This window comes from Tachypleus tridentatus, chromosome 2, assembly GCF_004210375.1.
Source record: "Tachypleus tridentatus isolate NWPU-2018 chromosome 2, ASM421037v1, whole genome shotgun sequence".
Lineage (NCBI taxonomy): Eukaryota > Metazoa > Arthropoda > Merostomata > Xiphosura > Limulidae > Tachypleus > Tachypleus tridentatus.
The window spans coordinates 86,916,458-86,941,462 of record NC_134826.1 but is presented as its reverse complement, the minus strand read 5'-3'; the positions used below and the strand labels follow the sequence as shown (position 1 = coordinate 86,941,462).

Genomic DNA, 25,005 nt, shown 5'->3' with positions numbered 1-25,005 from the left:
TGGGACTATCAATCCCACTATTCGTTGGTAAAAGAGTAGTCCAAAAGTTGGCGGTGAGTGGTGATGACTAGCTCTCTTCCCACTAGTCTTACACCACTAAATTAGGGACGGCTAGCGCAGATAGCCCTCGTGTAGCTTTGCGCGAAATTAAAAACAACCAAACCCTTTTTGTTTTATATTTGTTTACTATAGTCCATTAACAGAAAAGTGTGACCATTTTTAAAGCAATTAGTACCAGTAATTGATATCCATGATACTTGGTATCATATTAAACCACAAACTGACAGTATCACTGCCATTATTTTCTTACCGCAATATTCAAAATTACAGAATTAAAGACAGCTTATGATTCGCTTGTCACATCCATAGGTCAAGAGAAGTAACTAGTATTTCTAACGCTAGATGGTACTACATACAACGTCATCGAGCGCAACAGTCTTCGCAGAAAAAGAAAAAAAAAAAGAGAGTGGACTAGGATCGGTAGTAATATAATTAAACTAGTGTTAGTGGAGTGAACCCTAAATTTAAGTGAGTGACTGATTGTTCAGTTGTTGGTAAGGTAAGATTTGTGAATGTCAATTGCTAACACCTTTGTAAAGTCATTTTTTCCATTTAAGTCTAACCTTTGAATTATGTAACTGTTTGAATGCTGTAAATAGAAATTAATATTTACTTTGAACACTGACAGGTGAGGTAAGGCCTAGGATTTTAAAGTGTGACAACCTGACATATTACAAAGGTACATGAGTAGTAATATGAACTTTTTTTTTTGTCTATGTCATAGGAATGTAAGTATTTAAATCGTTATGATAATAATAATAACACAAGACTTCAGTATATTAAGTGTTAGGTTAGGGTTACCACTATACTACTAAACTCTTATTGCCTGTTTTGGGTTGCAACAATTTTTCGTTCGAAAAAGTTAATTTCAGTTTTTCCTAATTATATTCTTTTAAAAATATCTATGAAAAGCATGAAGGTTTGGATAACGTAAACGGTCCAATCATATGGGATCTATTATTAATATTATTTCATGAACTTCAAATAAATTTATTTTTTTTAAGTTTTATATATCAAAGAGATATTCCATGTTTCATATACTACTTTAGAATTTCTGTTATTTGTATAAATTAGTTTTTCTTAACTTGTTCCTATCACATTGAATAAAATAAAAAGGCGAGTGCCACAGAATAGTACAGCAAACCCTGTGTTTGAAGATAAAAATTATGGCCTTAAGAAAATACGTCTATCTAATTTAAACATTCAGATATAAATTATGCAACATTCACTTCCCTTGAAATAAATAAAAGAACTACAAAGTGCAGGTTTTATAAACTGAACATGTTATGAGGTCAAAATGAAGTCTTGTGTTGAGTCTGACAAATCGAGCAATAACCCGAGACTCAACTGCCCTGGGGGCACGAAACCCCTCCTATAAACAAAATTGTAGTCATTTTTACTTGGCTGGTGGTTAAGGCATTCGATTCGTAATCTGAGGGTCGCGGGTTCGAATCCCCGTCACACCAAACATGCTCGCCCTTTCAGCGGTGGGGGCGTTATAATACCACGGCCAATCCCTTTATTCGTTGGTAAAAGCGTAGCCCAAGAGTTGGAGGTGGGTGATAATGACTAGCTGCCTTTTCTTTAGTCTTACACTGCTGAATTAGGGACTGTTAGCACAGATAGCCCTTCTGTAGCTTTGCGCGAAATTCAGAACAAAACCATTTTTTAGTAAATGACAGAAATAAGTTAATTGTTATGGCTCATATTACAAAAAAATATTGAAAACTAATTATTATTTTTATAGGATGGAAAATTTTATTTTCAGTAATTAAATAATGGAAACATTAGTTTTGGAAATTGTGTTATGTGGTCGTACGTAAAAGGATTTTATAAACGACGCATGAAATCTCAAAATGAACTTAAACGATGCTTTTCCCTTGATATTGAGTATTTCTATGTATCCACCCCCCGCCCATCCGTCAAGGTCAGAAGGTTCTTTGACCGTCTTGCATGCCTTGTACTTCACACGTGGATGACACTCGTGATGTAGGGAGACGTCACTTTGAAGTTTTTCATGTGCAGTTGTGTGTAAAACAGAAAATCACCTTGTGGTAAGTGAGAAAAGCCTTGTATGTTAGTTGGGTAAATCAACACGAGCACCCAGTACTTTATTCACAGGATAAGAAATTTATTTTGCGTTGTACATCTAGTTCTTTCACAAAGGTTTGATGTTATCATTGTTGTTTTTAGCCTAAGAATGATAACAAATAAGGGACCATAGTGTTACACATCTACTACCACTCATTTTCCTTCTCCCCAAGCAATCAGAATTTGAAAATTGCGTAATATATGAGAAAATAGAATTTTATTAACATTTGATTATTTTCGGACGTAAAGTGCACAATTTTAAATTGTGATCCACCACCACGACCCCCCCCCCCACGAAAAAAATCACAGAACAGTTTTATTTTTATTTAAACCAGATAATTCGGGAATAGTTTTACGTCTCAATCTGTAATTAAACTGCCCAGTTACAGTTATGATAACTGCTGGGAATCAAACTATCAAAAAGTGTACTCATTTGAATACGAATTTTATTTACTATGTTCATAGTTCGTGTAAATAGAAACGCTTGTATTTCTTAACATAACTAAGTGTGTGATTAACGAGAAAATTATAATAAGAAAACTAAGACTGAATGAGTGCTATAATTGACAAAACTTTCGTACGGATGTGTCAAAACCATTCCTCACTACAGTCGGCCCGGCATGGCCAGGTGGATAAGGCACTCGATTCGTAATCTGAGGGTCGCGGATTCGAATCCCCGTCGCACGAAAAATGCTCGCCCTTTCAGCCGTGGGGGCGTTATAATGTAACAGTCAATCCCACTATTCGTTGCTAAAAGAGTAGCTCAAGAGTTGGCGGTTGGTGGTGATGACTAGCTGCATCCCCTCTAGTCTTGCACTGCTAGATTCGGGACGGCTAGCGCAGATAGCCCTCAAGTAGCTTTGCACGAAATTCAAACCACTAAAGTCACCTAGTGCTGCACACGTTTCGTATTTATTTCAATATTCTTTTAGCTCACGTGATTTAAGGGAACGAAACATTGGCATCCATCATTTTGGACGTCCAGTGTTTTGTAATTAAGGTAAGGATAAATTTGAGTGGAAAATCATCTGAGTCTTAAACTATGGCATATTAACTTACGACTTGAGATAAATATATATTTATCGGTGCCTTGTCCGATTGTGGATAGATATAATTATAGATTACTATTTTCAAAGATCCCATGATTTCGAAGCTGGCCGCATTAAAATATTGATAATGAAAATAACTTGGAAAAAATGTCATTTTAAAATAATTGATTTCAAGCATAAAGAGTGTAGTAAATGAGTTAAGGGTTGAATTCAAATGACGTAATTCTCAAGTTTCATTTACTTCAAATGTTTTCATATAATTAACTCTTAATGTCACAGTTTGAAGCAAGTTGAACTGTTTTTAGTTTGTCTTAAATATAGAAGATTACCTATAGTATGTTATGAAGTCAAAGTATGATCATCTAGAAGGTATCGATATGGGTGTATTTTGATGACAGTATCGCAAACTTGTAGGAGGCGCGAAAAAACTAAAACATTGCTGCTTTCAAATTTTATTTGTTATTATATACTTTACAAAATTTTGAGTAGTAGAGAAATACATAAAAAACAACAAAGATTATGATTTAGAAATTGGAATTCCACGAGCTTTTAACACAAAATCTTTTTTAATTTGTCCCCATTTAACTTCTCAGGTTGTTTCACCTTCTATCGAAATTATTGCTAGACCATTTAATCTGTTGTTCCATTGTGGAACGCGAAAATGTTTTCATCAAATTTAGTCTCGAAAACGGTATTTCGCCCTTTGTCACACTAACAGAAAAAGTTAGTTATTTATAGAAACAAACGCATATAGGAATATCTCATTTGGTCTTCACATATTCGTAAAATAAGACCTTATCTGGAGTTGATTTATTTGGTATTTAATGTGATTTAAGTTCTGAACACTTTCTTCTCGCATATCCCTTTTCGTTTTTGCTTGTTAATATAACTTTTTAAATTTTGTGCCCTAACTTTTACGGTGGATTCTTTGAATCCACCTTAAGCCAGCCCTACATGTCTATTCTTCCAGTTGTGTAACTCATGAATATATGAAGTGTTATTTAAAAAAAAAACAAAAAAAACTTAGATGGTTATAAACTCTACTTGTGAAGAATTTATGCCAGACACGCAAGTTATTTTGGCTTGCGTCGTTGATAACTTATAAATTCCTTGTGTTGGTTCAACTATTTTTATTTTGTCATCTATATCGAGTATTGACAATACTTGTGTATTGGGATGTAACCTACGTATATCACTGTATAGAACACAGTGGTGTTTCTGTGACCAAGGTTTAATCTAACGACAGTACCTACACTATATATATGGGACTGTTGTCAAATATCAGTAGTTTAATATGATGCTTAAACACTCATTATTTACCATGTTTATTTTGGTACCTTTTACAAAATGTGCACTGTAGTGCATGTTTTTGTAACTGCATTGAATACACGCGAGATGCCGTTCAATATGGCTGGCACGAGGAGAAAGGTCACGTGATCGCATGACGTCATCTGGACGTCTATTACTCGTAGCACGTGCTAAAAATAGTATTTTGTTATTTCATCTTTTGCAAATCAAGGAAACATTAAAAAGTGAAAAACTTAGTTCTCTCTTTATTACCAGTTTATTCAAGTGATAGTAAGGCTAATAACAAATTGGTGATGAAATATATTTCTACAATTTTTTTTTTTTTTTCCCAGAAATGCGTCGTAAATTACTTAACTGAATTTCATATCTCGTGCTTAATCTGTTTCACATAATAATCGCTAAACTTGTCAAGTGTAAAATATTTGCTTCATCGCCTAACCTAATGAACCCTGATACTGGAGTAAAAGGCCTCGTGGATACAAACTTCATTGCTTTTACATAGGAAAAAGTAAACGGAGAGAATGTATAATAATTCTAAGAACTAGTGTTCACGTAACCGTATCGGTAAACAAGTTCTTCAAAATGATTTCTGTAAGAAGTCTGCAGGTGTTGAGTGAATTTAACAAGTGTAAAGTTATTTTATTTTTTCCACTTTATTCTGTTTAATACATTAAAACATGTGCACTCGGCTAAAGATCCACATGTGATTTTGTGAGGGTTGTATCTTCTGCCTAGAGAAGATCCAATAATATATCCTCCGCCTTGTAACAGTTGTGTGTTGGTAAACTAGTTTGTTTTTTGTATCTCATCATATGAACTGTAACACGATTTCCCAGATAATTATCAAGCAAGTACCTGGTAGTTCCAGCATCTTTTATTTTTTTGAGGCGGAACGAGTGAGACGATTTCATTAAATTTCGCTGATTATTAATTATTACAATTATTTGATCACGTGACTTTAATAGATATTGTAGACCTGTAATCAGGTAGTTTGGTGTAATTTTTCTTTCTTTCTGAGAAAGCTTGTGTTAATAACATCCCGTAGACCTCGCTAACGCTGAATTGTTTGGTGTTTAATTCTGCTGTACATACATACATAATGCTCCCCTCCCTCCTCTAGAGCACTAACAGGGGAGTTGTGGAACTCTACTACCATGGAAGGTGTTCTGCTTTCAATGAAGTAGCGATAAGTAGGGCAGAAGCCTCAGAGAATAGGCCGACAGGGGGCTTTTAAGATGGCGATCAAAATTAGTATTTGCACTTTTGAATATTGGAATTGAAGTAACTGTAATCTCTCTCTCTGATTGTTTTTGTTTATTGATGTTTACTATAAGTAATCCATACAGGGAAATATTAATTTTTCACTTTTCTTCAAATTTTCATTAAAATACTTTTTCATAAATGATGAAGAGGGAGGTTGTTTCCTAACTTATGACTACTAATAATTCTCGCGTTACTTTAAGTGTAAAAACGCTAGTTTGTATAAATGCCTTTTTATCATTTGTTTTTCTCTCTATTAGAGCTATGTTACCATTCTCGTAGTCCAGTAGAGATTTCTAACATCTCGTGTTTGCTTTTTTAACGCTCATAGCTTGCTATTTTACTAGGAAACAGTTCCTTGCACGTGTTTTCATGGCCTTTCAGTCGCTACAGAATTAGTTGCGGAATGTAGTGAAATATGAATAGTTTATGACCCAACGAGTGGCCTGCGTTAAATTGTGAAATCGTAAGCGTTGGAGACTTCAGTTTTAATGTACAAGTTGTATCGTTGCTTAAACATTTCGTACCAGCCTATCTGAAGCTTTACTTTCTATGTTTGTTGATTTCTTTTTCATCCGTTTGTCATTCGGTATAATACAGATGGCAAATTCATGAGGAGTTTTCTAGTTGTTTTTTACGTTTTCTGTTTGCGTGCGTTTGTCTTTTGATCGTGTCCCTTGATGATGTATTCTATAATTTACAATCAGTTTGCCAGTTCCTGTGGGCAGCGGGCCGGCATGGCAAGGTGGTTAGGGCGCTTGCCTCGTAATCTGAGGGTCTTGGGTTCGAATCCCCGTCACTCCAAACATGCCGAAGATTATAACGCCGTGAGGTTGTTATAATGTCACGGTCAATCCCACTATTCGTTAGTGGAAGAGTAGCTTAAGAGTTAGTAGTGGGTGGTGATGATTAGCTGCCTTCTCTCTAGTCTTACATTACTAACTTAGTGACGCCTAGCGAAGATAGCCTTCGTGTAGCTTAGTGCGAAATTCAAAACAATCAAACAAATTCTGTTGGGAATCCCAAAAATAACAATCAGGGTTACGCCACCACTACTATTCTACCTGTACATATAATTCTGTGATAAAAAGATTAGAATCTACGGACACTAAGGTCCTTGCTAAGTGTACATTTCATTCTGTGAGTTAGATTTCTGACTGTAAAGAGAAATGATATCTAAAAAACGTTTATTTAAACGAAGCACCTCGAGAAAGATTTTACTGTCCTCTTCGAGTTATTTAAAAAGGGACCATTTGCTAATTAGCCAAATGCGTTAATATTGAAATAAGCTTTTCAACAAAATATTTGACAAAGACATTTTTTTAATTATTTGTAAAAAAAAAAAAGCTAAGCATTTTATGTGGAATTATTACTGCACAAGAGATGTTTAGTAATGTAAATATACTAAAAACAAATTAATATAAAAAACATGAAGCAGCTGGAGGGACACAGTACACACGTTGATACTTTCACGGCTGTTATCGATTTGTACAAAACTTTGACAGAGCGAGGTTTTGCCCGTGACTCACTTCTGAGAGTTTCATTGGTTGTTCATACCCCGAAACTCATGAGAGCAATTAAAGCTACTATTTTTATATTTTTAACTGGAAATATCACAGACAACTAAACCCATATAAATCTATTACGCTTCTCAAGTGCAATCCACAATTCGTACACGCGTTATGTACTTCTCCAATAATCCCGTCTCCCGGAAAGACCATCTTTCCAGACGTGACACGAGAAGAGCACGTGTCGACTTAAATTCCTGCTTGTCTCGAAATCGTAAGTAGCGCCTCCACCACGGCTGTGTCTGTCATATTCAGTCAGACTGATAAGCCCTGGTATTGGGCAAAAGGCATCGTCAGTATTGGGCGTGGCGGATGTATCATGGTTGACTCTTTTTACGTCTCTTTTGCTTTCACTCGTAAGTTCTTGTAGACACACATCTAACTGTTTAAACTTTTATCAGAAAACATTTCGGAGAAAGTAAATTGTTTTTGTTACTAAATTCAGTCAACAAAATATTTTTTACTACAATATAATATAATATAAGCTGCCAGTAACGTGGTGTTACACTACAAGGATAAAAAACAGGATATTATTTCAGACTAATGATATGATTCATTAGTTTTTTTAAAAATCTGAGTTGACACTAACGACTGAATAACTGAGCTCTGTTTCTCTATGTATTTACACACTGATTTGGGTGGTGGCGCTTTACACAATGCAAGAACCATCGGGTCTCGTTCCACGAGACAGTTGTACAAATAATAACTAATTAAATTGTTTTGACTGAACAATGTCGAAGCTACAAAATCTGGCATAGAAGGATTAGTATATGCGTTAGCAAACTAGGACTTAGCTTACTAACTTATTCGAGTGCAGAGAAGAAACTTAGTGGGTGTGATTCTTGTCTAAATGAAGCGGCTTAGTCATGTGATCTCTTACGTCATGCGTGATTGATATTCATAGTGCAAGCCTTTCCTTCCAGTTTTTCAGAATGTTGGTAAAATTCAGTACATATTATGGCAGCATACATTATTACTATGTAAGCTGCTTCTTTTTTTTTTTAATCATATTGTTGTATCGTATCGTAAAATAGTTTTCTAACCTTCTTTAAAGGGATTGTCGCATTGCAGAGATATGGTTTACCCTCATTGGCTCGTTACAGTTATGATATTTAACGGAAGGCACACGGGGTAAAAGCCAGTGAAATTATTAATATTTATGTTTATAAGTCCATAGAGTCTAGAAGTAGTAGTAGTAGCTTTAAACGCAAGTTTTTGAATAAGAACAGTGGGGTACTGACAGCATTAATTTTATAATCCAACAAAAGCTGTTTAATTAAACGTCTGTATTATTAATTTATGGAAAAACAAATTACATAATGAATAGTAGTAGGGGTGTAGATGTTTTACACCCGATGGGGGGGGATGATCTTTACAACCACTTGTGTGGACTGTTCAATTTACAAATTGGTAATCTCTGATTACGTGAACCTGAAAGCTGTAAACATGTAGTCGCAGAGTAATCTTGTTGCTACGATACGTACATGTATACTTAGGCCTACTGACTGATATTTACGAACGATCGCTTAGATCGAAAAGCTTAGAAACACGTTTATATTAAAGATGTACATTTCGGCGACTGAAAAAGCCTAGATCTAGGCCTAGTTATGTAATTCGATTGGTAAGAACACGAGAATCACAAGGACAAACACACAATTTGTAGGCCTGTGATGCAATAAAACAATTCAAGACCAAACTCTATGGGGTATGATTGTATACACCATACCCCCTACCTAAAGTGAAGGGGGGATGTATACCCCCATTCCCCCAGGATCTACGCCCCTGAGTAGTAGAAAGTGTTAAGTATTTCTTAGGAGTTAACTGTATGTGAATCTAATTCAACTTATTTTAAATGTGATTTTGAGTTGTGGTATGCTACTTAAACATATGTTTATATGGTTGACATTTATTATGCCTCCCAGGGGCACAGCTTGAAACCGGGTTTCGATACCTGTGGTTGGCAGAGTACATATAACCCCCTTTGTATATTTTTGTGGTTAATAAAAAAATAAGTTTTATTTTTTGATAGATTGTTTTCGAAGAGTATTAATGATGGAATTTAGTTGAACCGGACGCCAACTGTCTGTCACAGAAACACGAGTATAGAGGACGACGTTTCGGAAGCCTTCTGCCTGAAGATGGAAGGAGGAAGTCTTCCGAAACGTCATCTTCTACACTCGTGTTTCTACAACAGGCGTCCAGCATGGCCAGGTGGTTAAGGCACTCAACTCGTAATCTCAGGGTCGCGGGTTCGAATCCCCGTCACACCTAACATGTTCGCCCTTTCAGCCGTGGGGGCGTTATAAAGTGAAGATCAATTTCATTACTCATTGGTGAAATAGTAGCTAAGAATTGGCGGTGGGTGATGATGATTAGCTGCCTTCCCTCTAGTCTTACACTGCTGAATTAAGGACGGCTAGCGCAGATAGCTCTCGTGTAGCTTCGCGCGAAATTCAAAACAAACCAAACCAATCTACAACAGGCAGTTGGGGTCCATTCAACTAAATTCCATAAAATTATACACGCGCTTGTTTCAGATGGAATATTTTATTAATTTAAAGATAATGTGTCCGCGAAGCTCAGATTGTAATTTTTCAGTTCTATATTGTGCTTTCTGACATTACATGTAATATGAAAATATTTCATGGATATTTTTAAAAACGCGGGCACACAGTAATTCTTGTTGCATGACCAGCTGCCAAAATAAAATCGGGTTAAATATCTATGAGGAAGCTTTAGCTGGGTGATTTAGAAAGAATATATCGTACACACCCAAATAACGGAACGCACACAGGGAGCTCTCTCTCTCCAGTCCGCATTCTGCAGTGGCCAATGACACGGGAACCTAATATGTGTGCATTCGTTAATGACATGGATCAACAATAAGAGAAAAAAAAACAACAAAAAAAAACCTAATTAATCAAAACACTAACTAAGGATTTTTATTTAGCTCGTGTCGAAATAAAAGTTGATTTCAGGGAATTGAATACTAAATAATTAACTGTACATTCTCCGGTTAATTGTATAACAAAATGTAAGTCCATACTTGTTGAGAAAGGATTACAACTTTTAATGGTAGCTTTCTATATATTTTTTTATATTTTTTGTAAACTCTGCACTGAACCACGACATGCCGTTGAATCCTACAGCAATCCACCCCACTGCCTGGAATGTACACGTGACCAAAATACGTTTGCTGAAAAATAGCGTTTCTAAATTTAGAAACGTTCCCTCCACATTATCTTATATATAGCTCAGATGAGGACGTTAATCCTAAAGGACTTTTATTGGAAGTTTTAAAAGACTTTGCTTATCAGTTGTGCATAAAACACATTTCTAGCAGAAAGTAATAAAAAATAATTGTTTTATTCCAAATAAATGGGACTCTGCCATGTACATATGATTAACTCGTTTGGCCAACGTGAAGTGAAAGGAACTGTCATAACTTAATGTTACACTGAGATAACTTTCTAGCTCATTAATTAGTACATCCTGTTTAATATTTAGTTACAATCAACAACAGGTGTTTTACAAAGAAAATATTAAATACTATATTACATTAAGAACTCCATGCAAACTGGGAAATACTGACATTAAAATAGTTTTGTGAAATAAAATATGGAATTTCGGTGTAGTTTTCAAAGACGTATCGAGGTCACCGAGAATATTAAATCCACTGTTTCTGACCATCACCTTGTTGGGCCGAAGACCAATCACTCCGCCTGTTATTGCAAGGACCGACCGACTGAAGCTTTGTCTAATACTAGTTTCGTAAGATATTTTCTTATATTACTTTCTGAAGCAATCCATAGAATAAGCGTGACATCACGTAAATTTCGGTAATTCGTTTTTCTTTAAATAGTTAACTTTTTATAGTTATCACTAACGGTTATCAATTACCGTTATTGCACAGGGAGTAGTAGAAATTGATCTCTCTAGTCTAATAGGTTTCAGTTTTGGTATCGCGGTGCTTAGCAATTCATGTAAATAAATGACTGTTTTATAACACTTTCGTAACACATTGATCCTTTATTATAAAGCGCGATACTTGGTTTTAATAAAAAGAAAACAATATTCGATCAATGTATAAAAAAATTTATATTAAGTCGTATTTCTCCCTTATAAACGAAGAATTTTTTGGAAGAAACGCACCCAACAAATAAATTATTATTAGAAAAAAATTACATCGAGCTTAGAAAGTCTTGTTGATAGACTTACCTTTTTAAGTTTAGAAATGAAATTAAATGATTGTTAGAATCACATAACTAATTAAAGCTTTGAACGTATTAGCACCAAGCACTTTAAATCCTTAATTATTAGTAGTATGTAGTGTTGTAGCTAGAATGAACACGACGTTTAAAGAATCTTTGAAACATAGCGAATTTCGGCCAGGTGATTAAGGCGCTCGGCTCGTAATCTGAGGATCGCAGGTTAGAATCCTAGTCACACCAAACATAATCTCCCTTTCAGCCGTGGGGGGAGTTGTATTGTAACGGTTAATCCCACTATTCGTTGGTAAAAGAGTAGCCCAAGAGTTGGCAGTGGGTGGTGATGATTAGCTGCTAAATTAGGGACGGCTAGCGCAGATAGCTCTCGTGTAGCTTTGTGTGAAATTCAAAAACAAACATAGCGAATCTTATTTGATAAGCTGTTCTTAGGATAACTAGTGTAAAGATGGGTATATCCCTGATTACTTCTCAGTAAAGAGAAAAAGCACTCATCAGATTTCTTGAGGGAATTCTGTGTTTATCTCGTATTTAACTTCAGAAATAGAACTTTAAATAAAAACATCATTTATAGAAAACTTGTTAATACACGATATCGTAAAGAGAGGTAACGTAATCTCTAATGTACAGCCGTTGGTGTAAAGTTTTGAAATTCACACAGTTAATGTTAGAAGCATACTGTGAAAACCCACACTTAACAGCCACTGTTTCTTTAGACTTTAAACCTTTATTTCGTGGATGAGTGTGGCAACCAAGTTAAGCAGACTGTGTAACAATCGTGGGCTAAAGTTCGAGTGAAAAGCAGCGATACAAGCAACAGTTGTCTTCGGTTCGTGCAATGCCTTTCGTGTTAATAGATGTTTGTTAATCACAGTTGATGGAAGCAGTCGTCCGTGACGTGATCATCACTCGAAACGTGCTTTTCGCACGTGTAAAAACCTGCATTCTTCAGCCTAAAGTTCGAAGACTCTTAACGCCATCTTGGCTCGTGACTGAATTGATAAAAATTAGGAGGAAAACTTTGAGATCTGGTTAAATTAGCGTTATTAGTGTAACAAAACAGTGTTATGGGAAACTTGTGCGTGCTTGTACTGAGAACAAAAAGACGTTACGAAGTGTATCACCACAATTATGTTTGTTTTACAATCAGCACGAACTTCTCTGTCCGTCTTGGTTTTTTTACTGTGATTGGTCACAAAAACTACACCACATATTCTCCCCCTACTCTTCCCTCATTATTTTGAACCTATACATCAATGCAATGTTCCAGTTGTTAGCGTTTACCAAAAAACAAACTCGCCATATACCAGCTTTGAAGACAGACGGCTCTAGTCAGTGAAACAAATGTAGTTTTACATATTTTATTTATATGGCTATGATTGTCTATATAGACATTATTAGGTCACAATGGCTAGGTATGGATGATTTTATTGAATTATTAATATTTCTATATTAAATAACGAGACGAATCACAGACATTGATAAACAATGCATTCATGAAGCATCAGTTTCAAAATGAGATCCCTCATACAAGCTTATATTTTCAATTATAAGTGATCAGTAATGAATAGCGCAGCTATCACGAGATACCCTGCAGATAATCTTCAGTTAGCGCAGCCCTCTATGATGCTTGGAATAATTAAGGCTCAGTGACTGAACATAACACGTGTGCTGGGACGTCACCCTACTCTACCTGATGAAGGGGCAGAGGAGCTTATCTTCTGGGCTAACATACTGAAAATTAGTTCGCTTCCTAAGTATTTAACAGAAAGCGCTTTGTTTGTTTGTGTGTGTGTGAGGGAGGTATAAAGCACATTTCTGATGTGGCTTGAGCTGCGACTAGACCACCTCCCTGAATGAATGAGGTTTGTATTCTGAGCCGTTAGAACATGACATGGGTTCAGATTCCACGAGACTTGGCATATCTGTAACCTCGTATCGTATATTCCCAAAACTGAAACCAACTTTAGCACGTGATATAAATTTGTAAACCAACATGATGTGATGTTTCGTTTCTTCTTTATTCGTATTTAACGATTAATCTGTGGAAGTGGTTTGTACCCAGACAGTCGACTGGGAGACACAGGTGTGGCTTCAAACAGTCCATAAAACTATTTGGCCCTATGTTTTCAGAATATAAAACTTTGCAGCTGAAAACTCTACTCGTCGTTGCGGCTTTGTTTGTTTTTTTAATATCACGCAAAGCTACATGTTATGTTGTGCACGCCTTTCGCAAGCCGGCGAAGGATGATTACAATTATATTTAAATCGTTTTGAGGATAAACTTAGAAAACGAAACGTTTAAGTCCCAGATAATTAATAAGTGAATCTTCATTTTAACCGATGCTTCGTTTTTCATTTTGACAGCTACGGTCACGTGGCCTACGATTATGGGTTTTGATTGGCTTACATAACCGTTAGGCCAAAATTTGCTGAAACTTTCCCTATGTGAAACAGAAACCGTGAAGGCGAAACGTCGGTTAAAATAATGTTCTCGTACAGCTATCTGATATATAAAGGTAGTTTTTTATTTCCTAACTTTTTATCAAAACATGTAAATCTCTCCAGTAAGTACTACAATCGGCCCGACGTGACTAGATTGTTGGGGCGCTCGACTCTTAATCCGAGGGTCGCGGGTTCAAATCCCCGTCATACCAAACACGCTCGCCCTTTCAGCCGTTGGAGAAGTTATATTATCACGGTCAATCCCACTATTAGTTGACAAAAGAGTAGCCCAAGAGTTGGCAGTGGGTGGTGATGACTAACTGCATTCCATTTAGTCTTATACTGCTAAATTAGGGACAGCTAGCGCAGATAGCCCTTGTGTAGCTTTACGCGAAAATTAAAAATACCAAAACCAAGTACTACAATTTTGAAGGACAAAAAAAAAAAAAAAATTGTCATAAGATAGTGTTAATATACATATCGTAGTATGTCGACTACAGTGTTGTGTTCTATCTACATCTACACAAACATTTTGTAACCAGCCAAATGAAACAATCTTAACTTTAAATAATACGTGGATGTATGTAACCAAGATAAAATTGGCTTATTTAATCAATTTTTAAAGTAGCGTCGTTTGTAGTCAGAGAACATTAAAATGAGAAAAAGGTAAATTTTGTTAACTACAACATCTGATAATTATATATTTTTTCGTACAAAGTTCGAAAACTTATGGAATGAATACGTAGAAAATTAAGTTATTCATATAATATATTGTTAACAACACTTTAACTTTCCCTGTTAACCATTTTAATGTTTTATATTTTCGCTGATGGTGTGGGATACAAAATTTAGTTTTACGTTAGGTGTGTACTATTAAATAAATTTTCGTTATTTGTTACCTGAAGAAATTTCAACTACAATAACTGTTTTGGATTAATAAATATCAATCAAATAGTCCTAAAGTAACCTAACTTGGCATAGCTAATTATTTGGAAAACTGAACGTAAAAGCAATTGCACATCTAGGCCTAACGTTCACTGAGGTTATGGTATTAACTAAACAGTATTATGTGTGTGATTTTTTACTGGGGATGTAATTCAACATTACTGTGAGGTATAATTATAGTAACTCCAGAGACCTGTATTATTATTATTGTTACCCGTAAATAAAGGCTTTCTAATATTTTGAGAAATTAACGTTTTATTAAAACTTACGTCATCATTTGCTAATAGGCTGAATAACAACAAGAATAAAGCAAACTTCAGTATTTTGACAGGACCTGATCGTTTGACTTTTTTATGCAACTTCTAAGGATGCATGTATATAGCCCTTTTGTTTTTTTTAAAAAAAGAAAAGGACACCTGGAGAGTTGTGGAACGTTTTTAATGTTACGTTACATAAAAAATATGGCGCAGTTAGCCATGCCGCTTTGTGCCATAAAACACCAGAACAATTAAACCAAACCATAAAAAATATTAATTTGAACTAGTAGGTCTTGTTGTATCAGCGTTTTACTTTGAAGAACGTAAATTATATTTTTTGCTGATTGTTAAAACTTTCCCGCATATATAACGTTCTTACACCACTTTTAGAAATAGGGTGAATATATTGTATGGACACATCACATCATTTTATAAGGTAAATCTCCTACCGAAGTAGCTTGAATGGTAACATGAATTACATTTACTGTCCGTGCAGTAAATAAACATGTAACGAGAGAAAAGCAATGATTGGTAATTCTATCTAAATATATTTTGCAGCACGTAAAACTGCGAAAACAAAACTGGAACATCCACAGATGTAAATTCAAAATAGGATATACAAACTCAGCGAAATTCGTTTCTAGAGTAAATGGTCTAAATAACTGTTCTGACGCAAACTTGTATAGCTGCGGTTAAGAAACAAACACGGGAGGTACTGTGACGCTACGTAAGTGTGAGCGATAAGCGACAACAAATCTTTTTGTCACGTGTCGTGCAAAAATTAAGATGCTCTTTGTTTTGATACGTTTGTTCAGACCAATTTGTTTTCGTTCTTTGCTTTTATGAAACAAAAACAGCTACTAATCGTTGAATGAGTTTGCATTCTGATAAAAAAAAAACCTTTTGGTCGAAACATTATTTTAGCGCTTTGAAAATCTGAAACATTGGCGATATATATCTAAACATTCAAATAACCGAAAACTTTTAAAACACGAAATAATGGGCCCCTAGATGTCTCTATGGTGTATTAATTGTGTTTGTAATCATGTGTTACTAACAATGAGTGGTTCTTGTCCACTATTTCCGATCCGTTACAAAAAACGCCCCACTTTGGCAGAAAAGCGTGATGAAACACAGACGTTGTTTACATCCGGAGAAGATGTAGGAGGGATTTTGTGGGGGTTGGGGGTTGTAGTATCAGCTTGACCACAGTGGGCACAGTATTGATACTGTAAGAGATTGAAGGAAACTAATTGGTTGCGCCTTCTAAGTGGAGTAGTGTACACTAGTTTTGTAAGCGAAAAGAGGGTCTGTCAGACTGAAGTGTTAAAATTTGTTTTCTAAAACCGTTATGTAGAACTGTATAGGTTACTGTGTTCTAAAACATGGCATGAAAAATAGAGAGATTTAATTCGCGAATATTTCGAGGTGTATCGCTATGTGTGTTTTGATTTCACATTAAACTTTAACTTTTCAAATAAATTTAAGCACTGCAAACGTCACGAGCGTAGGGCTAGTATAAGTTTAATAAAGGTTGTAACACAAAACACGAGTCTCTTCTTATTGCAATATAAACTATAACGTCATTGTGGCTGGAATATAATTTCTAGAATACTGTTAGTGCTATCTAACCTACAGTGTCGGAATTCCTTTCATCCATTTTGTTAAACTCGTATGAAGATAGTGTGGACGCGATTAGGGAAACGTGGAGTATAGGATGTTAAGCAAAATCAAACAACTAAAAAACGTCTTTACCAGTTATGGAAAAACGTTACGTATATGTTCATCGATCTGGGATTGGTATATCTGAGGAATGAGAGAACAGGCCCGAAAACAAGATATGTTAAAGAAACGTTAAGTCCGGTGGTTCCGTGAGTTTATTGAACAACTCATTACGGAGTCACGTGCTTGAGCAAGAGACCAATAGACTCGCATCAATCAAATTAAGATGGCGCAGATTCGGCTCTTGTGAGGTAGCAACGCCATGAAACTAAAACTGTTGACTTACGACTTGCTTCAGGTGACACGTGTACTCGAGTATTGTCACGTTCTAAGTTGTATCGAGCATTCTTATACTTGTATATGTGAATATTTTGTGCAAGGATGTGTGTCATCGGGAATGTGGCGGCCTAAATTATACAAGGGTGTTTATTTACGTCAAAATATTTTTATTTGTGAGCTTTCGACATTCTGACCTGACCATTCATCGGGCAACATTATAAATATGAAGGTTTCGATAAGTGGGCCAGATGAAGAGAAGAAACAGTCCGTGTGTAATTAATTATGAGTCTTAAAAAAACAACTATCAAGGTGTCAGCTTGTGGTAATTAATAAACATGAACTTAAAAGTTGAAAGGAGTGTGTATACGTGCATGCGTGTGTTTCACTCTAACCAGCAGTATTTACTCTGTTTTTAGGGCACAGATCTGTGCTGCCACCTAACGTGTATACTTTGTGTGCAAGTTTGTTGTATAACGTCACACCCTTTCAGATTACCAAAGTTTTTAAGACAACTTGTATCAAATCAGCCGACATTAAGTTCACATTCACACTCCTATATTTTTATATGCCCAAAAAATGGGGCCACAGGAGGTTAACTACAAATACTGTAATTAAACTGATCTAAAATTTGTTGCCCTCGATGTTAAGTATAACGAGCTGCTTCCCTGTGAAAGGCCTGAGTCATTAGCGCTTCTGGCGGGACCCGAGGTAGGGACGTGTGTTTTCAGTGTTTTGCCGTCTGTGTCATAGGGGGCCAGTGATTCATTCCAAAAGAACGCATTCATCTTTTCGTCTATACCTCCCATCCCTCGCCCAACACGCTTCACTTTCAACAGCTTACCTACTGTAAAGTTTTAAGTAAATCAACCACGTTGATGTTACCCAGACGTCGCCCACGTGATTAACAGTCCTTTAGGTCAGGGGTCATTGTCCCTTCCTCACCCCCAACCAAAAATACGATGAATAAGTGTAACAGAAGAAAAAATAGTTTCGAATATTTAGGCATGAAAGTAACTTGAAATTAAAACTCAGGTTTCAACTTCTGTATTCAATCAAATATTTAAAAAATACAAATAAAACGGTTTCCATCACATCTACTTTTTTTTCCTCTCTTGTATAGTTCTGGATCATGATTGGATTCTGTTTCAAATATAATTAATATACCACAGGTCAGTCTTACATATCTTATACCTCTTGAAGTCGCCAGCAAATTGACTGTTTGCATAATGTATCTGTCTTTCCAGGAAAACTCGCGTAAGGGGCTCATCTTCAACTCAACAGTATCATATTCACAACAGTAGAACGCTTTGCCTCCTGGTGAGAGGTCAGTGTACTCAAATTCATATTTAGTTATTTGTGGTATCTTTAAAGAGAGAATTCTAATAGTATATGAATATACCATCGGATGCTAAGACTTTTTAGCTTACCGATTAGAACAGTATCTTGTCCCTAAAGTATTATAGTAGAGTACAGTTCTATCGGACCAAGTTTAGACTCTTAAGCCTAACGTAATGCGTTTTATAAAGTGTTCAATGTGAATATAACATATCTTTAGTGTACATTGTTTGACAGCTTTCAAAGTGTTGTTAGATCGGAAAGATAAATGGTGTCTGGTTGAGTTTTTCAATGGGATTCCGTAAATATAGGGCATGACCAGTTGTTTCAACAAAAACTAAACTTTAGTACAATTAAAATTGAAGTGGACGCGTTCATCACTTGAAAAAACAAACAAAAAACGAGACTTTTACCCGGATAATACTTCAAACGTTTTCACTCTGAAGTTGATAAAAAACTATTTTGCTAGTAAAATACAAAATTTACTTCATATAAGAATTTTGTGCTGTTGCAATCGCAGCGGAATTACTAAGGCATGTGCCTCTAACTTGGACTCGGTTGTGGAGTGCCTCTCAGTGGAGAACACTGTCTAATGTATGTATATAAGTCGCTGTTTCAACTTTGAATTCAATGGTCAGGGTTAACATAGCAAATAAGGCGTTTTTCCAATGGTCAGAACCCCCATCACCACTACCAATCTAGATTAGTTTCGCCGCCTGTTCGCAGCAATAGGTCATTATGACCGAACCGTAATCACCTGAAATATTAGGAGTAGCATGTCGTGGATAGTCTTTAAAATGTTGTAGAACAGATATGCTTTAACCCTGTTTTTGTTTTTCGTAATCTACCATTGGTTGTCTGCTTCATATATGTATATTTTTTTTATTTTTGGCCTTATCCATATTTTCTTCTGCTGTTCGGAGTATGTCCAGATGGAATATAAACCTTTTTAGAGAAACATTGACAAATTTTACAAACCTTCAAGTTTGTTTTGATCACTACTTATTACAACTAATATAATTATTAAACAACTGTTTAGTTTTGTGATTTTATGTTTAACCGTCATTCGGTTTCATAATTTGAAGTCAGTTTTGAAAAGAAATAGATTATCGCCATTGGAAGATTGTGCTGATACTTCACTCTCATGGAAATGAAGCGGTTAAGTAATATATATATATATTGTAAATTATAAAGAAATAAAACTCTATATATTATGCCATTATAACAAACATATTGGCATCAATTGTTTGATATTTCACAATCAACGTTACATCAACTTCCTGAAAGTGAGTATTTCCTGCTTCACCCAAGGATTAGTAAAAACAGTATGATGTGGGAATAACGTACAATACAAATCAAAGTTGATGAAACTACTTGTAAAGCTAAGTTAAACTGGAAGTCTTCAATGTTCTATACTAAAATAAATTCTCAGTGTAAAGCCGTGTTGAATAACTAGGCCTAATTTCTAGCCGTATTCAACATTTCTGTGAAAGAATTCATGGGAATAACGCGCCTTATCACATAAATTATTTTATAAAATCAGACTTGTAACTTTGAATCTGAAAATTTCCTCTATTTATTTCGAACAGCATGACCATGACATGTAGACTGTTTAGTTATTTTTGGTGCGCAGTTGTAAGAAAACTAGGAACTGAGTACAGAAAAGAAAGTAATAGCTATGCTGGTACTATTACCATTATGACATGATAAACCAATGCGTTCGTTTTAAAGCGTTTTTTTAGGAACTTTGATAAGACTGAAAATACGTTAAAAAAGTCTTAATTTTCGCTTTTTAAACAATATTTAGATGTTGTACTTTGTGTATATCAATGATATATTTTGATCGTTTTTTTGACCTCTTGTCAAAAAATGTTAAAGCTTCATGTTTGTTTTTTTTTTGAAGAAGTTTGACACATCTTAAGAGTAACTTATCAAATATATTTACATATTAACCTTTGCTTACAGATTATAAGTAACTTAGTGTATATGGAGATTGGAATCGGTTTTACTTCACTGTATAGTAGCCTATATTAAACTAAGTGTATGAATAATTTATAACATTTCGTTGGTTTCATTATGCAATATTTTACAACAGACCAACTGTTTAAAGATCGTGTTATGCATATACAGGGTAGCCCAAAAAATGTATCCATCCTTTAAGTTATGCAATTTTTACCTCCCTTTTCTAAAAGTTCGTTTTATTTCGAATAATATTGGAGGATGTTTAAAAATAAAACCAAAACCATTGACGAATTAAAGCACCGGATAATAAATGATTTCTATCGAATTAGGGGTAAATTATGTATCAGTATGACAGACGCCGTTGTAGAGGCCACGACTGTTTGGCTGCTGTTATAACTCGGTTTGAACATCTGAAATAATTCAGTAGTCTATATACAGTTAAGCTGTTGTATGAAATATTAATAAAGACGTCAGCTGGTTTGTAGGCTCATTTACTATAGTCATGTGAGCATTCGAAATGTGTTCGTTTTTTTGGGGGAGCACCATGTATATTTAATTTATTTTCTTTGTTACCAGAAGTGAAATTAAAATATAAAATTATAACGTAAAGGTCTACTGCGTTCTTTGGTTGGTTACACTGTAACTGATCCTAGAACATGTAGTTTCAGAGGTTAGCCAACCCTGAAATATCCAACTAATTGTTTTGTTGTTCGAGTTTTACTTCGATTCTGATTTTCTTTGAGGGTTGGATCATTTTGTTATACAATTTATTGGAGCCTTTAGATACAAATATACTATGGACATCAAGATGGTTGATGGATAAGATAACATCACTATAAGTATGTGGAACACCATGGGTGAGGAAGTGCACGCGGTTTTATTCGAAGATCTGTTTATTAGTTTTCAAGTTACTAATGGCGTGAAGTAGAAATCTGAGTCAGCATGAACGTGTTCGCGTCTCGTCTCGAAAGCTGTCATGCTGGCAGCAGTAGTAGCTCAGAGACCTCTACCGGCCCGTTCAATGAGTCAAGCTGGTCGAGCTGTGAAGCGAGATATAGCAGGCGGCTGGATAAAATATTCAGAATAGCTCACGACGTCGTGGGACGAGAAAGGAAGTAGACCTACCTGACTGCTCTTTTGGTAACTTTAACTGTTTTATCTGTTAGCCATTGAATGATATTATGACTTAATTCTTTACCTTCATACTGTATTGTATGTCATATACTGAATATCTGTGTGAAAAGTGGAACTCCTAATGAACATTATTTTAATTAGTTTGTAAAATTCGTCAACACTCGAGTCCGTTGGCCTCGTGTTTTACCACGATCTCATTTTATTTCTGTTGAACTACAGCTGTAGATTATGAGATAGTTGTTATTCCGATATTTTGTGGTATAAGTACCGTAACACAAGCTGTTGTAAAGTTCTTATGTAAAGCGAGACTTACTTTTGCTCTTAAAGACCTATTATGACCAAGGCTACATGAATCAAAATCTCCCGCCTGGGAAATCTCCATCTAACCTTGTGAATAACAAACAGTCGTGCCACTTTGTCATGTAATTAACGTGTTGTCGGAGAATTATCGTAAAACGAGAATTCCGTAGAGTAATTTAGGATATTCCAACTCGGTTTAGAAGTATTAATAAAAACGTACGTCATAAAATAACTATTTGAAAATGGCTTAAACCTTGGAATGGAATAGGGAACAAGCAGCTTCGGGATGGAGAGCCAGAACATGGGCTCACGTGACTGCTGTGACCAATTATCGTGGAGATCGCAGCGTTAGGTGCGCATTTATTTCTCTAGCTGATGGCGCGCAGTCGTCGGAGGTTTTTGTTCAATATTTTTTGTGAAAAATAATAATTTTTGTTTTATTTAATGGGATTTTGCAAATATCTTTGAAAAGCTCATTTTCAATGGTTTGTTATGCAATACCAGGTGGTTTGTTTTTCTTTCTTAGTAAACAATATCGGTGGGTATTTCAAGACGTAAAATTAAGTTTATTTATTTTTTGATGTGTTTTCTTTTACAGCGTCTACGAATTGCTATTTTTCAATCACACTTGTAAAGTAATCTAAAATAGTCTAAATCCACAATAACGAACGTTGGACTGAAGAAAACTTAGTTTCGAAACTAGTATCCAAAAACATTTTGGTATAGTTGCGTTACTGTTATTATTCTAGGAACAATTCGTTTATTAATGTTTTGTGTTTATTATACTCTTCGGCTGTAACCACAGGTTATGATATCTTAAAGGTCAACCACAACATTTGCAGGACTCACTGCGACGGAGTTGGTGAGAATGAAAATCTGGGTCAAGAGGTCATCATCCTAAGACCTAGGGTTGAATAACCTCTCGACAAAAAGTAACAAATTCTGACAAACTTCCAAATGCTCTTGGCGTCTAAAACTCGAACAGCTGTGTCTTACCTCATCTGTCTGCCCACTGTTTTTCTGGAATCAGTTTTTTCTAATATGCTGAAAAACATTAAGAATATTTTTAGACGTTAACTGTTATTTTAATGTTTTAATATACTATCGTAATGAGTGGAAGAGCAGTTCTGTTTCCCAATAATGGGACAAGATTATGTGGGAAAATTTCTCCAGTGATTAAACTCTCATCGAATATTGTGTGAGGGTTTATATAGGAATAGAATAATTAAAGAAACTGCGAAATAAGATATCAATGATTGATTAAAATAAGAATTCAGTTGGAATTTTGTCAATAATTACATATTTTTCTACTCCTTTTTTTTTCTAACTGTTACCCCACTTAATAACCAAAACAAATACTGTTGTGAATGCACAAATGTTGTTATAAAAATGCACTACCTTCTGTTCAAATAGTTGGTTCCAATTGAATGAACAGAATTACCAACACCATGAGAGAAACATTGTCGTAAGAACTTGAGAGACGAATTGATTTTCAATAAGGAATTTGAAAGCTTACAAGAAAATTGCATAAAATTAACTTAGGACACTACGTGTCAGTTAGACCTAACCAGGCCCGGCATGGCCAGGTGGGTTACGGCGTTCGACTAGTAATCTGAGGATCATAGGTTCGAATCCCCGTCGCACCAAACATGCTCGCCTTTTCAGCCATGGGGGCGTTATAATATGACGGTGAATCCCACTATTCGTTGGTAAAAGAGTAGCCCAAGAGTTGGCGGTGGATGGTTATGACTAGTTGTACCCCATTTAGTCTTACACTGCTAAATTAGGTACGGCTAGCGCAGATAGTCCTCGTGTAGCTTTGCGTGAAATTCAACTACCAGACCTAACCAGTTAAGTTAAATTATTAAATATTTAACTTGAAGAGGGACGGTCCAGTTTAGTTAACCTTGTATTTTATCACAAGTTTCCTACATGAAAGTTAAAACAAATATTTTAGCAGTGTTATGTATAATGGCTCCGATAATACTAGGAATTAGGTTTCATCTAAACACCTCAATCATAATTGCTCTCTGTTTGAGAAGCCTCACTAGATATGTTTCAAGTAATGATAATTGAAATTAGATTTCATCCACATGACATCATCGTGATGTCTGTTTAAAAACGTATTTGTTGACACGTCTAAAAACATGTTGGAGAAATTTTTATTTACTTTGTAATATTGTATGAGTAGCGAGACGTATTTGATGTTTTGTAGAGGTTAAGGTCTAGCCAGACCTTAGTAAACGTTGACCAAAAGCCGGTCATTCGAATTACAATCAAGGATGATAAGGGGCGTAAGGTAGGTTTCCAGATTAAATTAATCTGGTGGTATTGTAACATTTCAGTTTTAGAAAATTAAACAAGTTAGAAAGAATTTCAGTATAAAAATGTTTATTCAATTTTACGTGCCCTTCTGCGTGGTTGAAGGCCCCAGTGTTTCGATTAAGCTCCTCTATTATTCCTTGTTACGTCTCTAGCTACCGCAAGAGGGAGTCCGTACTCGACCCTCCCCTAGCATCCACTCTTGTAGTTTCTAGGTGCGTTTGCCAAATTTGTATCCCTTTGAGTGATGGGGCTACGCCACAAAGATAAGGATATCCTACGAGTCCCCTTATCAAGTTTGGTCCTGCAAGTTTCAAACTGTAGTAGTAACTTAAGGACAAACATTGTAAATTAATAAAGGATTTAGAAAAAAATCCAGTTTCAAAAATGGTTCCTTTATTGATTTTTTCCCCTATTAAACATTCTTTACAATTTATTAACTTTTTGATTTCGTTTATAAAGAAAAAGCCAAATCGAAGGGAAAAAAAATTGAAAAATTGCCTTTTCCATTTTTCCACCATATAATGTTTTGGAAAAAAAAAACTTAACAGTTTTGGATTCCTTCGCTTTAAGTTTTTTAACTACTTTAAATACTATTCAGTCATATACCCCTCTGAAACAAATGGTTGAACTTAGTCCTGCTTGAGCTAATAAGTCGATTGGAGCGGACAGAAACAGAACTAACCACATTGTTTAGTAAAAGTTGTTTGATGAGATTAAATATTGTTGTTCAAGGATCTTG

The 25,005-nt window shown here is 35.4% G+C and overlaps 1 protein-coding gene across 5 annotated transcripts in view; it reads left to right on the top strand.

Moving 5' to 3' along the window:
• Positions 1–442: 442 nt before the first annotated feature.
• Positions 443–25,005, top strand: part of LOC143244416 (uncharacterized) — a 36,580-nt gene continuing 12,017 nt past the window's right edge. Inside the window, exons 1-3 of one of the 5 annotated variants that reach the window (XM_076489031.1) lie at positions 443–559; positions 1,988–2,114; positions 18,455–18,534. In XM_076489031.1, coding sequence (XP_076345146.1) covers positions 2,014–2,114; positions 18,455–18,534 — 181 coding nt within the window. In that variant the 5' untranslated portion in view covers positions 443–559; positions 1,988–2,013. Of the gene's footprint in view, positions 560–1,987; positions 2,115–7,435; positions 7,551–17,443; positions 17,479–18,454; positions 18,535–25,005 lie in introns of those variants that run through there. The other 4 variants (XM_076489032.1, XM_076489035.1, XM_076489033.1 and 1 more) reach the window with 4 other exon arrangements.